The sequence below is a fragment of the Pituophis catenifer genome, unplaced genomic scaffold, assembly GCF_029215685.1.
Source record: "Pituophis catenifer annectens isolate HBS135680 unplaced genomic scaffold, rPitCat1.0.hap2 SCAF_7, whole genome shotgun sequence".
NCBI classification, from domain to species: Eukaryota; Metazoa; Chordata; class Lepidosauria; order Squamata; family Colubridae; genus Pituophis; species Pituophis catenifer.
The window spans coordinates 13,956,278-13,969,643 of NW_027256887.1; the positions used below are offsets into that span (position 1 = coordinate 13,956,278).

Below are 13,366 nucleotides of genomic sequence, written 5' to 3' on the forward strand. Positions count from 1 at the left end.
TATTTTAGTGTATAAAATGAAGTAAGCCTAAGTAGCTTGTGGCTACATAGTAAGTAATTTAAGTAAGTAAGTTATTTAGTAGCGGTGGCTCAGTGGCTAAGACGCTGAGCTTGTCGATCGAAAGGTCGGCAGTTCAGCGGTTCGAATCCCTAGTGCCGCATAACGGGGTGAGCTTCTGTTACTTGTCCCAGCTTCTGCCAACCTAGCAGTTCGAAAGCACGTAAAAAATGCAAGTAGAAAAATAGGGACCACCTATTGGTGGGAAGCATTCCGTGCGTCTTTGGCGTTTAGTCATGCCGGCCACATGACCACGGAGACGTCTTCAGACAGCGCTGGCTCTTTGGCTTTGAAACAGAGATGAGCACTGCCCCCTAGAGTCAGGAACGACTAGCACATGTGTGCGAGGGGAACCTTTACCTTTAAGTAGCTTGTCCAGCATAAATTTCAGAACAGGACTGCAATGAACCAAACAGTTCTGGAACACTGAATGAACAAGCTGAAATACACACTCCACTGCACCTACCAAGCCCCAACAAGTGTGTTGATTTCCACACAGTTCCTTAAGCCAAGGTGAGGTCTTCTGGAAGGCCATGCTATTGGGAGGCCATTAAGTGTACTAGATCAAGGTAGTCCCCTCTATCACGCAGTATAGACTACCTCTAGTGTGGAAATGGAGAAGGGTGTCCTCTCAGCAGACAAGGTGTAGCAGTGGGTGTATATATTTACACGTGCCAAGAATCAGCCCTGTGCTATGATCTTGATCCTGAAAATAGGCTAACAAGACCTGCTTGCATTTTGTTTAAGATTACAAACATTTAGGCAGATAGGTCTGGTACAAGCCAGATGTTACTTTTTGTTATGAAGAAGCATATTGGAACCAAGAATAATCCTGGGTTTAGTGATAGTAATTAAGAGCAGTTGCAGAACAAAACGATTCACAAAGATACAATTATATGATTCTAAGCCCCCCTTTCTCCTCAGCAAATCCCTTTACAGAATGACAAACCCTGCCTTGTGTGTTCTGTGAGACATGCTTAGAAGAATGAAAGTATACTTTTTTTTGTTGCAAAAATTATCTTTTTCACATATATATTAACTTGGAATTCAAGATAGTCCGGGGCAAAAAAGAACCCTTTGTAAAGTTTCATGAATCATCATACATGGAAAATACGCTTTGACTATTATTTTATGTAAAATGATCCCATTAAGACTTACTGAACTATGAGAGTTGCATTGCTGGTTTTGCAATGTTTGTATTTGTGATAAATAATTATCAGATTTCATCTTTTAACACTACAGTAATTATCTTTCTGTCAATCTCCCGGGATACCGCTGGGTATAATCCGATTTCCTTCGTAAATCTTCTTGATGATAGATCTTACACTTTCAGGCTTCTTTTCTACTCTGTGTAGGGTGACCTAGTGAGTCATCTCTTAATAAATATGTTCGAGTCAATGCGACCCATAAAATAGTATCATAAATATGATAGACTAAACAAGCCATGATCTGTTGGATTGTTTCAGAGATACTTCTTTACCAGATTCCTCAATGCCTTCAGGAGTGACAGAGCTTCTAATATACAGGTACTCCTCAACTTATGACTACAATTGAGCCCAGAACTTGTGTTGTTAATTGAAAAATTTGTTAAGTGAGTTTTGTCCCATTTTACGACTTTTCTTGGCACATTTGTTAAGTGAATCGCTGCAGTTGTTAAATTGGTAACATGGTTATTAAGTGAATCTGGCTTCCCCATTAACTTTGCTTGTCAGAAGGTCGCAAAAATGGATCACGTGACCCTGGGACAGTACAACCGTCATAAGTCATGAACCAGCTGTCAAGCATTCAGATGTAAATCATGCGACCATGGGGATGCTGCAGTGGTCATATGTGTGAAAAATGGTCATGCCGCTTTTTTCAGTGCCGTTGTGACTTCAAATGGTCACTAAATGAACTGTTGTAAGTCAAGAACTACCTGTACTGCCTTGGAAAAGTTGGGATACATCCAGAGATGTATCTGCCTTGAAAATAATCAGTATTGCGAACTGTAGAACAAAAACATCAGGAGTGAATCACAGGAACTGTTATGTGACACTTTGTATTATGTCATAAAAGATTTTGATAATTTTTATGTAGTAGAATTTTATATCTGCCAATTTCAGTTCCACAGGAATCATGGCTCCTGGATTTTGGATGCATTGTGTAGATCCGTGATGGCGAACCTATGGTGTGGCACGCATAGCCATATCAGTGGGCACGCCAGCTCAGCTCCTAGAGAGGCTCTGGACGCTGGGGATAGCAAAAAAGTCACTTCCTGTCAAACCGGAAGTTGGGAAATGGGCCATTTCGGGCCTCCGAGGGGGTGGGGAAGGCTGTTTTCGCCCTCCCCAGATGCATAGAGAGGATCTGGAGCCAGGTGAGAAAGAAAAACAGGACTACAAGGCCATCGCGTGCCAGGAGCTCAGGGGAGGGGTGGTCGCGCACACATACGCAGGGCGGGACGCAAAGAATTATGGGTGTGGGCACGCACGTGCGCAAACCTCCCTCGTCTCCCCTCCTGGCACACGATGGCAAAAAGATTAGCCATCACTGGTGTAGGTTAATCCATTCGAGGTACCTTGGTTCAAAAACAGTTGCCATAAAAAGCATGGTTTTGCCCTGTTAAAGGTCATGGCACCAAGAATTTTAGTACTGTAGTACTAAAGAAAGTACTATAGTACTATAGATGAATTCTTATTAGAAACATCCCACATTTGAATACCATTGGAAATTTTGTAATGTCATGCATGAGAACGTGTACATGTTTTGGACATTTTCCTGAGATAAAAGATTTTTAATGGATCTTTTGTCCTCTTAACCGTGATGGATACAAATTTCTTTTGTAAAATTACAGGTCCCCACTTGTTTAGGCTCAGAAACTAAAGTAGGATCAGGCAGAGATGATTTTTTTTCTATAAAGTGTTTTTGGTTTTCTTTACCTTATTCTCTCTGTAAGGCGATTAAAAAGAATACAGTAAGAATAATCTGAACAGTTTTACTTTAATTCTTAAACTAAATTTAACTTTGAAATTAATTTCAGAAGGAATTCTGAAAATTTCAATTTAATGGCACCTGCAAAGTTTTTGCTGTTGGAGTGGAGTGGGCAGAAACAGTCAAATACAGGTAATCCTCAACTTACTCATTTAGTGACTGTTCAAAGTTACGACGACATTGAAAAAATTAGCTTAGGACCATTTTTCATTTTTCAACCTTTGTAGTATTCCCATGATCATGTGATCAAAATCTAGATGCTTGGCAACTGGTTCATACTTATGACCAAGGTCATGTGATCCCTTTGGGCGACCTTTTAAGCAAAATCAATGGGGAAGCCAGATTCACTTAACAACCAGGTTACTAATTTATCAATTGAAGTGATTAATTTAACAACGGTGGCAAGAAAGGTTGTACAATGGGGCAAAATTCACTTAACAAACATTTCTCTTAACAGAAATTTTGGTCTCAATTGTGGTTGTAAGTCGAGGACTCCCTGTCTTCAGCTGCGGATGAATTAACAATATTGATCTTTAAATTGGGAAGATGCATATCGAATGTAATGGAGGGAAAAATAATACTGTATAAATGTGAATGTGCTGATTATTTCCTTGAGAATCCCAAATATGACTTAGAGCTAATTAAAGAGTAAAATATTTGATTCAGAAACAGATGTCTGCCATGGGAGAAAATGTTTTTTTCGTTTTCACTTGCTGTTGAACTTTTCTGAAGGCTGCAGGCAGCAGTGCCACCCGCTGAAAAAGGCTGACTCAGAATCACATCTTTCGGTCACTAAAATTAAAATTATTTTTTTCTAGACTGCTCTTTATTCCTAGGATGCTTGTTTTAGTGTCATTTTGTTCTTGGTTTTCATAGCAGTCTGTAGATAAGTTTTGATTTTACATAAAACCACACTGTGAAAATAATAAATTCACAAGGCATCATTTTATGGAAAGAAATGGTTGTCATAAAAATACAAACAAATTCAAAACTTTAATTTACTGTTACATTTTCTCAACTGTGCTCAAATTCCAGTGTTTTGAACTTTAATAAATATACATTTTTAAAATTCTCCAGTGTCTAAAATCTGTCATAAATTGTAAAAAATAGGTCCTTATTTTCCTCTGTGGTTAGCACAGACAGCTGATGTTCTGATCAAAAATAACTCACTACATCTCATTGGGCAAAATATACACACAGATGTAACTTCATTTAGCACATATTGACGAATGATAGGCAAATAGTTACACATTCAATTTTTTTTTACATCAAAGTTTTATGCAGCATGAAAGCAATATATATATATATATTTAAAGAGCATGACTCTTCCCCTCTTCTAAAAAGGCCTCATGGAATCAAGGTTGATTAAAAAAATAATTTAGCAAACATTCATTATATATGGGACTTTTGTCTAGGTTTGAAAAAAAGGAAAATTTGTACGCAGTCTTTAAAAACAGAATACCCAAACCTCCAATCCACATTAAACACTTTTACAATTCACAGGGTAAATTAATTTAGGTAGATTCTTAATTCTCCCACTGAAAGAAATGGGTGTAAAAGTCTCTAACTTAGTTGGACTGTGTCAGTTAATATCTGCTTTTCTATATGAAAGGGGGGGGGGAAGCAGCAAGAGTTCGGAAAAATATAAATATGAAACACAGCTGATGTTCAAAACAAGAACATCTGTTCTTCTCTCTATTAACGTTATTCTCTATATCAGCATTTCTCAATTTTGGCAACTTGAAGACGTGTGGACTTCAATTCCTATGTTGGCTCAGGAATTCTGGGAGTTGAAGTCCACGCATCTTCAAGCTACCAAGGTTTAGAAACACTTCTCTACAGCGGAGGTCTCCAACCCCCAATCCGTGGCCCAGAAGCAGGCCACATAAGAGCAGGCAAACACGCGAAGTCGCACCCTAACCCCCCCCCTCCGCCGCTGGTCCGCAGAGTGGGAAGGGTTGGGAACCACTGCTCTACAGTACAAGAAACATTCTTTCTCATGAGGCAATTCTGGGCACTTGGGTTATTTTGGATAATGTTTGTGCATGTGGGTACCTATGCATGCATTGTCAAAGTCTATAAATTACGTTGCTTGATAATATAAGAGATGTTTAGCTGCAAAGTGAAGTATTTTAACTTTTAGACCACCCACCAAGGAATACGCATGTTTTCTCAGGATTTACAGGAATTCAAAAAGTTCAATCTTGATTTGAATCAATATAAGCTGGACTGTTTTCCAAGCAAAATAAATGATCGAATGATTCAAATCTACATAAGAAACATTTTAGATTTCGGGCAAGTTCATTCATTAAATCATACCTGGCATGCATCTGCTTATTTTCTTACACATTCACACAAAGTGAAATAGTCTGGTAGTATCAACTAATATATTTTATGAACAGGAACACATTTTTGTGAATGGCTGTTACTCAGAAAAGGTGCTATCAGACTCCTAATATTACTCCTACCATAAGTAACACAGCATTCCTTCTAGAATGTCACACAATTGAAAAGGATGTGTTTCTGCAGTAGAAGTAATGCTGAGTATAAACTACACCACAAATAAAACTGGAAATGATTGATCTAAATGCTTTCATATTAATCACAATTAAGGGGGAATTTCTCCTGGCACTGCCCTCTGGTAGCAGAGGGAAGTCAACGAGCCAATATGAGAGGCTAAATTATGAAACTTTGATTCAATTTGAATGTGTAAAATTGTGCCTCCTACCCACCTACCCCATTCTTCTGATTAATAAAACTTCCTGAAAGCAAAATTCAGAGAGGTCTTAAAAGACGTTTTGACTTCATTTTTTCCCCCTACAGAGGTCCATTTCATTGAAGAAGAATAACCTTCCTCAGATCAAATTCTGAATCTATAGATCTAAATTTAGAGTAGATGACAGATTTCTTGAAAAGAAAAAAGATTATTGGATCTTCCTGAGCATCCAAAACATTTTCTCTTCCTGATGCTTTTTTTTAATTGGAGATGCAAAATCATAAAAATGAAAATGAGTTCAGAAGTAAACGCTGAGCTTTCATATAGGTACTTCTAGTAATATTTTAAACCTTGTATGTAAATTATCAATTTGTAAATTATCAATCATCATCATACTAAGAGTGGTCCACTCTTATCCTGATATTCCAGAGCTGAGGAAAAAGGCACTTTGGCTAAAAGATCACAGCTGACTGAGGCCACTAGGAAATACACAGCTAAGGCAAAATTATTTGAACTATAGCAGTTCTGAAACTAAGTCAGAAATCCAGGGAAGGGATTTTACAATTAAAGACAAAGAAACAAGCAAATTGTCCTTGAGAATGTTCTCAAAGCTTCTTGCTTTATCCATGCAAGCCCAAGGGGCAGTTGTAGTACCAAAAGTTTGAGAATTCCAGCGAGATGCGGGTTAGAAATAAATGATAAAGGGGGTATATTTTTTGTCCAATGCTAAACCCAGTGAAATTATCACTTTTATCCATGGGGATAAATTTCACATCAATTTAGATGTGTTTCGGGATTTATGGCCTACAGATTCCCTATTTTATATCATCTTTTTTCCCCCTTATATACAGTAGTTTGATTAATTCTAAAGTGGCTTGAGTTAATGAAAATCCCTGTGTATTTTACCCATTGACTGAGAAGAATTAATTGTGGGTCTAATCATGCCTGAAACATTCCAAAATAGACATTTTTTTCAAATATACCCTAACGACAGAAATGAAAAAACCGACAGAGCTGCTCCTTTCTCCCAACTGTTTTGAACAAAATGCTGTCAAGATATTTAGTTCGCTTGACAAGAGGTTTCATTTATTTTAAAAACTCTCTCAACCTTTGCTAAAAGATGGAGTGATTAAAATATTCTTAGACTTTTTCTAAAGTGGGAAGTATGGGAACAGAGTGTAATTTTGTTTTTTAAAAGAGTAAAATGAACAGGAGGCAAGCTTCAAAAGTTAAATAAATTTCAGCAGAATTAGATTACAATAATAACAATTTAAAAGTAATTTCAAAACAATGCTGACGATTGGCTATGGGCTCCACCCAAGGGGGAGGAAGAGTCTAAATATGCTGAAGGATGCAAAGAAGACCAAACTGCCTTAGAAACCTACCAGAGTACATTTATGAGATGGATTCCTACACTGTGCCAAGCTATAAGCAGTGATTTACAACCCACAATTGACATATTAAGGCACAAATTAACAAGCCCTCTTTTGTAACTTAATGTGATGAAGAAATCCAATGAGACTCTGAGCTTATGCAAAAATATTGTCCTGAGGCCATAAAAGTACACATTGCAGCCTTAAAAACATATCAGATTCATATCATAAATGAATGAATTTAGATACCCTAACATGTCAGTCTTTTTTAAAAAGACTCACAAATCAAGCTTAGATTCTTCTCCCTTTCCCTCTCCGCTGAAATGCCAAATACAAGTAAACTCATGCAATTCTTTTTTAATATAAAAAATATCAAAGTTCTTTGCTCTCCTGCTATCAAATTTGAAAAAAACAACAACAGCAAATATATGAAATGTACAAAAGAATTGCCATATAAAATGTATAAAATTATCTACAGCTATATATAGAGAGAGATTTATTTATATATATTTATATAAAACAATGTATTTTAAGGCAAGGTGTCCTCCTCGTATTGGGATAGAAATTGGAGAAGAACTTGATGAGATACATCCTCCTCCTGAGTTCTGCAGTCTTGCTGAAATTGAGTAAAACCCCAGCATAAAATCAGATGGGGGACTAATGACACATCTTGTGTATTATTGACATTATTGACAGTTATTCCTCAAAGGTTCAGATGGATTTGTTCAGATGGATTTCTCCTGTTCTTGACTCCTTGCAGCATTGCTATGGCTGAGACCATATTTCAAAGGCATTTTCCCTCCAATAATGAATTCCATTTATTGGTCTCCATATGGCACAAATGATGCAGTCAGGCAAGTACTTGGAAGGACTCTAACCGTAACTTCAGTGAGCAACTCACAGGAAATTGTGGAATTGTCACAAGTAGGTGCAGTTTTCCAAGGTGACAGTCTTGGCATCCTCACTCCATGGCAAATGGCAAATGAATGCAGACTCAAATCCAGACCCGACTGGTGCCGACCACAATGTTACAGTAGAGTAATTCTCCAAGGCAACAATCTTCACTATTTCCTGATGATTCAAATTGAAGTTTCATTACTGCCTCTGTTCACGAGAAGAAGTAACCATGCAATTTAGGGTTAAATAGTGCCAAGCTGACAATTGCAAGTGAAACTATTAGATTATCATGGTTATGTTAATATGCAGAAGAAAAGCCATGCTTCAGCAGATAAATTGTCAGCGAAAAAGACCAAAGTAACAGAAAATTCTTGATAAGTAATATTGGGGAGGGGGTGCAGGGTGTTAGATGAAGGTAACTGCCAAAGGAAACATTTTGGGACAGAAAGACAGAAGCTAAGTTTGAGAACACAAATCGAGTTTATCTGATTAGATCATAAGAGATTATAAGAAACCTCACAGATTTTGTGACTTTTGTCACAAAAAGTGTTTCAAGCTAGTAATGTGGAAAGTGTTGAAGGACATGAAAGGGAAATAGGGAAGGAGATGAAGCGAGGGAAGAGCAGATGGTTCTGATGCTGATTCCTGAATGAATGTCCAAAAGAAGCCACTGAAAGAATTAAATGGTAAGTCTTTGGAAAGAAATAAGCGCCAGAAAACTCAAGAGAAGTATCACGGTAAACATGCAGACTTGGCACTCACTCAGAATCTGAGTTATTCTCAGCCGTTATTGTCGCCATGTGAACATTCACGGCTAAGCCATTCATCTGTTCTGGAGGATTTTCTCTTCTTGGGTTTTTTATTGTTACTCCAGAGTCTGAAGTGGAGCGAATGCCATTGTTAGTCCCAACAGAAGTTGTTTTAGGCGAGATTGCAGTTTGATGATAGTCTGACAATTTTTCTCGTAGTCGATTCTTCATATTTTTGTCCACTAATGGAGGAGGGTAGGTGATTTTATTTTTCAATATGCCTAACACAGGGAAGAAGAGGATATGGCCATCATATTAATACAGTAAGACAAAAAAAAAACAACTCCAAAAGGTTCATTTAGTAAAAGGCTTTATGCATATTTATGTTTGACACGAAGAAACTTTCTGTTTCAACTTCTATAATACTCTTCACTTGACATACATGATGCCCAACTGGATATGACCTGCCCCACCAAGAAAATGCAGGGTCAATAGGAAAATATTACCATTTAATCGTAGTTTATGGTGCAGACTATTTTAGTAAGGAAGTAGAATTAAAGCACCGAAGGAAGTCCCCTATGTTTACAAAGGCTTCCTGTAAAGGTATTGGGATTTCTGCCACTTCACACGTGAAGCTAAGGGAAATAGAGGCTGGCCAGAATGTCTTTCCCTCTCACAAATCAATGTAACAGTTCTTAATATCCAGCCAGCATATGTATAATTTCAGATTACAAATACAGTGTCTTAGAAGTATACTATATTTTTCGGAATATAAGATACACTTTCCCCCCCTCAAAAGAGGGTGAAAATTTGGGGGTGTCTTATACACCAAATGTAGCCCTGCCCACCTGCCAGCCCCCACCCTTTGGCCTCTGCCTCCCAGCAATTTGCCTCCTTGCAGCAAACAGCCCGTTTCACTTCAGCACAGCCTGATTAGCACAAGCAGCTGGGATCGGCTTCCCGGCCATCAGCTGTTTCAGGCTGCAGGGATTGCCATTGCCTACTGCTGCACGGGCCTCCACTGTTTGCTGTTTGGTGCAAGGAGGCAAATTCCTGGGAGGCAGATTTTTTTTCCCCCTTGTGCTAATCGGGCTGTGCTGAAACTGAAACTGGCTGTTTGCTGCGAGGAGACAAATTGCTGGGAGGCAAAGGCAGATTTTTTCCCCTTGTTTTTCTCCCCAAAAAAGGTAGATGCATCTTATAGTCCGGAACGTCTTATACACTGAAAAATACAGTACTTACCAGTATGTGAAATAGCTTTAAGCTATAGCATTTAACAATTTAGTTCTGAGAGCCCTTATTTTTCATTGCAATGCAACTTGCATTAAGAGCATAACAAGAACTATATTAGGTGATGCTGAATGTTCATGTTTCAACAACTTGTTTCTTGCGATGGCCACACAGAGCTCTCTAGACAGCTCACAAGGGAAGCAAATTCCTTTTAGAATTGTTCCTTAGCAATCAATATACATGATAGATCTGATCCTGAAGGCATCACATCATTAATAAAGGTTGATACTATACTCCATGAATGTATCTTCTCTCCTATTAAAGACACCTAATTAAATAGTGTTCAGCCTATTTGCAGTAGTGGATTTCATATTTTAAACCTTCTCGAATACCTTTCCTCTGTTCTGGTGGCTGATGGTTTTGATGAGTGAGGGGTTTATTCTCCTTTTGCTGTCCCTCGTCCTCTTTTTCCTGAGGAATTTCACTGCTGTGATTCACTTGATTTTCCTGATGCAGTTCTACATTAACTTTGGTTTCCACCTTCAGTTTCTGTTTTGCATTTGGCTCCTCCTCATCACTTGCGTCGATGCCCTCAGATGGCCAATAAGGTTTTACATGATTGGGCACGGTATCAACTGCAGGATGCAAAATATTTAAAACACAATACACAAACATACAAACTTTTGAACTAAGATTTAAACGAGCAACTCTTCAGATTTCTACAATTATCTTCAACTTAAAGTGAAAAAAATCCACCAGCAAGGAAAGACCTTTCTATTGCTCACTGTTCACAGATAGGTAGAGTCAAGGTGGGCTTCAGATCCTTTAGCAACGGGTTCACTGCCCCGTTGCTGGGTGGGCTTGGCCTAGTCGGCCGCCTGCATCACGGGGGGGGGGGGGTGTTTTTCACCCTCCCCAGGCTCTGGAGGCTTTCCTCGAGCCTCCAGGAGGGCGAAAACAGCTTCCCCTGGGGTCTGGAGGCCCTCCGGAGGCTGAAATCAGGACCGTTTCCGGACTTTCGGTACCTCCGGTAGGCCCGTTTTTTGCCCTCCCACACCCTCCACGTGGCCCCTGCACTTACCTGAAATGATAAACGGGTCACATGGAGACTCCTGGGAGGGGAGGGATAGGCGTGGCCAGCCAGGGGTGGCATTTGGCGGTTTGCCGAACCCTGGCAATCCTTGGCTAGAGGATCGCCCCAACCCTGTTGAACCCCCAGGAGCCCATCCCCAGGTAAAGTCTTTATGATAGTCAATGATCAGCCCATCAAACACATTGCACACATAAAATGAATTGCTTAGTTAATTAGGTAAGCATGCCAATCAAGCTGCTGGGCATGTCTCATATTACAGGACAGAATTTGCCACAAGTGAAGAAATACTGTAATAATCACTTGAAATTGAAAGTCAAATTTGTAAATAAAACAGATCAGAATGATGAGGAAATGCAATTAAATGTGGGAGTTAACAGCTTGTGGCAAGTGTCAGGATAAAACAGACAAGAGATCCCTAACGACTTCAACAACTCCTTTCCTCTATGGGCTTAAACTAGATTTCGGTGGAATAATTCTTACATTGCCCTGTAAAATCACTAATGAAATTTCTGTAGGATTTTTAAAAATATTTTAAATAATGCACTGTCTTTACAAGGAGACTGAGGTTATGAGTATCTGAATTGTACAGATGGGGTTTTCAAGTAAGCAACATATTGTCATCAATGTCTATGGAGATTCTCAATCATCCAGGTCATGGTTGCCTCAGAGATGCTTTTCCTTGTTGTTCTTTGAAGATGCTTCGCTTCTCATCCAAGAAGTTTCTTCCGCTCTGATTGGATGGCGGGGAAAGGAATACAAATCCTTCCATTCCCCACCATCCACGGTCAGAGCTGAAGAAGCTTCTTGGATGAGAAGCGAAATGTCTTCAAAGGAAAAAACAAGGATGCCAGTTGCCTCCTGAAAAAAAGCACTTTTGGGACATATTGTCCTCAAAGAATCATACACTGACTGGCTTTCTTGGCCTCGAGTTTCCTTTTTTTCAAGGGGGAAGCTCAAATGCTTATACCACTCGACTTCATTGAGGGCCACATCAGGGTTGTGTTTGACCTCGGGGGGCGGGGGGGGGGGGCGGGGAAGAGGGCATGGCCAAGGTGGCTGTGGCTAGCTTGACGTCACTCATCGAGGCTCCGTTTTCAGCCCACTTGGGCTCCATTTTCAGCCCACTTGGGCTCCGTTTTCAGCCCACTTGGGCTCCGTTTTCAGCCATGACAGCCTCCTGCAGCCCTCTGCCAGCAAAAACGGAGCTCGGGGAGGCTGCATGCAGCCTCCCCGAGCTCTGTTTTCTCTGGCAGAGCGTTTCATGAGGCTGTTGTGTCCAAAAATGGAGCCACATGGTCCTCCCAGGCTCCATTTTCATTGGCAGAGGCACCGCGGGCCGGTTTTTTGCTTTTTCCAGGGTGGGCCTGTGGGTCAGATCTAAGCACTCCGCCGGCTGGATCTGGCCTGTGGGCCTTGAATTTGACACCGCTGACTTATACTCTTTACCTTTAGGAGTGCTGTGGACTGGAATCCGCTCATTGTTTTTCAAAGTGCCAGTGTTCCATTTCTTCTCCACGTCTATCACGTCTTCCTCACTATCTGACGAGTGAGAGGAAGCGTAAGAACTGCTGTGTTCATCAAGGGACAGTTCACTGTCAGAATCGGAATCACGCTCTGTGGATAAAAATAACCACTCAGCCAGCGAAACGAGCTGTGACAAATAAAATTGAATTTTGCCATCGATTTTCTGCAACTACACTGGGGTGAGCTTTTTACTATATGCAGCAATACAGATAGGCGGGATTCATCAGAGATAAGATATGATACCAGGAAGCTGCAGTATGAGTAAAAGCTAACCTCTGTAACTGCAGGTAGTCCACGACTTAAAAGAGTTCATTTAGTGACAGTTCAAAGTTACGACAGCAGTGAAAATAGTGACGTATGACCATTTTTCACATGATCGTTGCAGCATCCCCATGGTCACGTGATTTACACCCAGATGCCTGACAACTGACTCATATTTATGACGGTTGCAGTGTTCAGGAGGCACTTTGCGACCTTCTGACAAGCAAAGTCAATGGGGAACCCAGATTCATTTAACAACCATGTTACTAATTTAACAACTGCAGTGATTCGCTTAACAAATGTGGCAAGGAAAGACAAATTTAATTAACAGCAAACTTCCCATTTAACAGCATACATTTTGGACTCAATTGTGGTCGGAAGTTGAGGACTACCTGCAATTTCTCTTTATGCACAATTGCCTGTTTTTTCCAAGAAAAGAGATAATTCTTGGACTCCATTAGCCATCACTTTTGTTTGAGAGTGGCAGTAATAAGCA

General features: G+C 39.9%; 1 protein-coding gene across 1 annotated transcript in view; it reads right to left on the reverse strand.

Annotated features, from left to right (window-relative positions):
- Window positions 1–7,423: 7,423 nt before the first annotated feature.
- The window catches only part of CELSR1 (cadherin EGF LAG seven-pass G-type receptor 1), a 182,383-nt gene continuing 176,440 nt past the window's right edge, over window positions 7,424–13,366 (reverse strand). Inside the window, exons 32-35 of the mRNA XM_070947154.1 lie at window positions 12,532–12,699; window positions 10,385–10,627; window positions 8,776–9,043; window positions 7,424–8,220 (exon numbers count right to left, since the gene is read on the reverse strand). Coding sequence (XP_070803255.1) covers window positions 8,196–8,220; window positions 8,776–9,043; window positions 10,385–10,627; window positions 12,532–12,699 — 704 coding nt within the window. The 3' untranslated portion in view covers window positions 7,424–8,195. The remainder of the gene's footprint in view (window positions 8,221–8,775; window positions 9,044–10,384; window positions 10,628–12,531; window positions 12,700–13,366) is intronic.